Below are 3716 nucleotides of genomic sequence, written 5' to 3'. Positions count from 1 at the left end.
GTTACCGTTACTACATGGTGCGTTACTCCGTTAGTTTTTTTTATATAGTCAACAGCCAGGCGAACAGAGATGAGAACTGTACTTAAGTAGGCCTACAGTACTTGAGTAAATGTACTTAGATACTTCCTGTGTCACATGCGGAGACGGCCTGTGAGCGTGTTTGTGTTGTTTACTAACAAGACTATCATGGCGGCGGCGGAGCTCAAGTCTAGTTTCTCCAGCTGGAGATATTCTCACTATTTCACTTTTGTCGAGCACAAAGAAAAGAACGTTTTAGTTAAATGTAAGTTGTGTCTTGGCGGGTCAAATATCCTATCTACTGCCCAAACCAGTCATTCAAATATCTTAAAACATCTGCAAAAACAACATGCTGGGACGAAGCTAGTAGCTAAGACCACAGAGACTCAGCCGACGCCACTCCACCTCCACCTAAGCAACAGCGGCTGGATTTTAACCGAGGGACTGCTAGCCAGGGAAAAGTCGATAAAGCCATTGCACGGTATGTTGTAGAACACATGCAGGCTATTACTACAGTGGAGTCACCCGCTTTCAGGGAGCTAGTTAGCATGATAGCATGTCCGGGCGGCACACGGCATATGGGACGGAACACTTTTTCCAACTACCTGGAGAAAGAATATACAAAAATGGAAAGCCAGCTAATATCGATGCAATCCAGATTGCATATAATGCATGTGAAGTTGATCAACAGATTGTATTATTCTCCAATGCACTAACAGTACTGAAATGAAGGCTATAAGGGCATTAATGGGAGCCCTTTTTTCAAGTAACTAAAACGTTACTTGTCACAGATGGCTCGAATGATACTGGTATGTGCTTAACAACTTCTATCAGTAATTAGTACTTATTTTTTATCCATTTCTACATGCACTCATACAATTTGAACAACATATTGTTTTAGTTATGGTCCTTATTGTTACAGGTCTAGAGAAGATAAATCCTCTCACTGTCAGAATTTTTTACACCAACAAAGTTGTGCACAGGTTCCTTGATATGTGCACCACCAGTGGGCGGAGCTGTGGCACCGCTGAAGTGATCTACACAAAAATCAATGACACCTTGCAGGAAAATGACATCCCTTGGAGAAATTGTGTAGGTCTCTCTATTGACAATGCCCCTGTAAATACAGGTGCCATAAATTCAATCTCAGCCAGAATGTTGAAGGAAAATTGCAGTATTTACATCCATGGATGCCCCTGTCATATCATCCACAACACTGCCAAACATGCGGGGCAGAAGTTTATGGAAGTAAGTTCAAACATGTACACTCTATATTACCAATCTGTTAAGCCCAATGCCATGTAAAACAGTTTGCTGATAGTGTTGCAATAGATACTTGAATTCATGTATTGCAGATATCCGGATTTGATCCAGAGGATCTGACCGTGGATGTTGGGTACTGGTTTAAAGGAAGCACCAACCGTAAAGGTTACCTGGCAGGTTTGTGATTCAACCAGCTCTACTGTTATAGAACAAAATGCAGACATTTTTAATTTGTTTACTGTTGATGTTATGTTTTATATTTTCCAGAATTTTGTGAATTCCATGCGAGTACATGGAAATGCTGCTGCACATTTCAGTGCGATGGTTAAGCCTGGAGAGGTGCATCACACGAATTCTGCGACAGTATGGGCCACTTACCAGCTATTTGAAGTCTTTAAGTATGTTGTTTGTTTCATTGACAGTAATACAGGTGCATTACACCAGACTAAATGTGTACTTTTAAGCTGCCAGTGTTCATCCTACTGAACCTCCTCCTCCAGAGAGAAAGGTCTTCCATCTTTCAGCTGCACGGAGAGGTAAAATGCAAGGGTTAGGCCATCCTGCTGCCAAATACAGTATGTCTGCTTGAATTGGCTGATATGTCCTTTTTCAAGTAATACATGGAAATGTTTTATGAACTACAAATTTGCAGATGACAAAGTTCATCAAGAAACTGTGTGCGAGGTTCATGAAGCCGTCAGCACTACAGGGCCGACAAGTCCATGACATCCTCTACAAGGACCCACTAAACCAACTGCCAGGTAAAAGTTTCATATAAGGAGATACACCTGTATTCTCATTGACCTCAAATATACTTTTTCGGAAGATTGTTGTTATTGGGCAAGTTGGGTGATATCTCTGTTATGGCTGTTAAAAAGCATGTGTGTAGGCATACCATGCTTATGTAGTTTATGGGTAAAATTGTATGCTTACATAGAGGAATACCTTCAACCACTTGCACTTATTGTGCACATAGTGCTCAAAACTAGACAGACTGAATCTATACACTGACTGTTTGTCTAGTTTTGAGTTAAATTGCCAAGTGAAATCCCTGTCTCTACCTGATGCATATTGTTGAAACTACCTGGACTTAATTTGCTTCTCTATCTCTTTCTGTTCTCTGTCTGGTAGGAGAAAATCTAAATGTTGGCTTCACCACCAGAGCTACCCTCAATAGGCTCCTTGAGGCTGGAGACATCACACCTCAGGAGGTGCAGCTATTCCAACAGGCAGCACTGGCATTTCTGGTCAGGGCTGTGGAGTATGGCATCAATAAACTCCCTCTGAAGGAGGCTCTTCTGAGGCATACAAGATTTGTGGATGTGCAGCAGAGGACTGAGTGTGGGGTGGAAGATGCCCTATACTTTATAGACAGGTAAGGGTTTCCACATTTTCCAGGATTTCAATACTTTGATTGAATACATTAATCAGTTCTTTACACATGGTGCTCTTTTTAGATTTCAGGAACTACTACCTTTCCATGGGCCGGAGGAACAGGACAAGGTGTGTAAGCAGTTCCTGGAATATCAGCTGATGGATATCCCCATGCCCCAAGATCCCACCACCTTTAATGTTGAGGAGTTTTGGGGGAGTATGTCCTCAATCAAGTGCAAGGTAAGAAATATGTGGCACCACATGACATACAGTACACATAATCAATTGAAATCAAAAGCATTTGAGTAATAGAGTCTCTTGGTTCCTTTTTTGTAAAGGTGACCGGTTTGAGCCAGTTTGGGAGGCTCACTAAAATAGCTCAACTTGTTCTAGTGCTCCCTCACTCTAATGCTGACGCGGAGAGGGTTTTCTCGATGGTTGGACTGAACAAGACAAAAACTAGGAACAGCTTGGCCCTAGATGGAACACTGTCCTCCATCATGACAGTGAAGATGGCAGGCCTGGAACCAAACTGTTTCAGATGGGAGCCACCAACCCCAGTGCTGAAGGCCTCAAAAACTGCCACCAACACCTACAACAAAAAAAACACACACACACACACACACACACACACACACATCCCTTCACTAAGAATGAAATAAATATGTTTTTATTTGTATGAATTTATGTGTCATTTATCAGATAAGACCACCGTCCCCACCCAAAGCCCCGCCACTGCCAAAATCTCACTCTGAACTCTGTTCAAAACTTGAGAGCCCTGTACTTAAAAGGTGGGTGGATTCCCTGACGTAGACGTCAAGATCACCAGCCAATCAGGATTGGCGTAATGAGATTGATGCTTTTGTTGCATACGTGTTGAGGCGCATCCATAGTGAGACATCTCACTTCATGTTACTCTGAGAACTGGGGTTACGTAAGTAACCTATAGATTTCTTCAAATGCCGTTGTCATGGCAACACAATGCTCGCCATGAAACACGGCTTTCTCATAGCTTCAGTGAAAATACTCCAAACAGCCCAGAACTTCACAGGTTTGGTAAC

The 3716-nt window shown here is 42.4% G+C and overlaps 1 protein-coding gene across 1 annotated transcript; it reads left to right on the top strand.

Annotated features, from left to right (window-relative positions):
- The first annotated feature begins 1314 nt into the window (after positions 1 to 1314).
- Positions 1315 to 3410, top strand: LOC117555304. Its single transcript, XM_034230158.1, has 6 exons — positions 1315 to 1458; positions 1934 to 2042; positions 2413 to 2656; positions 2739 to 2895; positions 2994 to 3174; positions 3358 to 3410. Exons 1-6 carry the CDS (start codon positions 1408 to 1410, stop codon positions 3408 to 3410), a joined length of 795 nt encoding a protein of 264 aa, XP_034086049.1. The 5' UTR covers positions 1315 to 1407.
- The last annotated feature ends 306 nt before the right edge of the window (positions 3411 to 3716 follow it).

This window comes from Gymnodraco acuticeps, unplaced genomic scaffold, assembly GCF_902827175.1.
Source record: "Gymnodraco acuticeps unplaced genomic scaffold, fGymAcu1.1, whole genome shotgun sequence".
NCBI classification, from domain to species: Eukaryota; Metazoa; Chordata; class Actinopteri; order Perciformes; family Bathydraconidae; genus Gymnodraco; species Gymnodraco acuticeps.
The sequence above is the reverse complement of the archived record's forward strand: the minus strand, read 5'-3'. Positions and strand labels throughout refer to the sequence as shown.

Bases quoted from the DNA above. Each gene is read 5' to 3' on its own strand.
- LOC117555304 (XM_034230158.1), top strand. From the start codon at position 1,408: ATGTTGGGTACTGGTTTAAAGGAAGCACCAACCGTAAAGGTTACCTGG. The intron at 1,459-1,933 runs GTTTGTGATTCA...ACAAATTTGCAG, and splicing joins CCGTAAAGGTTACCTGGCAG to ATGACAAAGTTCATCAAGAA. The intron at 2,896-2,993 runs GTAAGAAATATG...TTTTTTGTAAAG, and splicing joins TGTCCTCAATCAAGTGCAAG to GTGACCGGTTTGAGCCAGTT.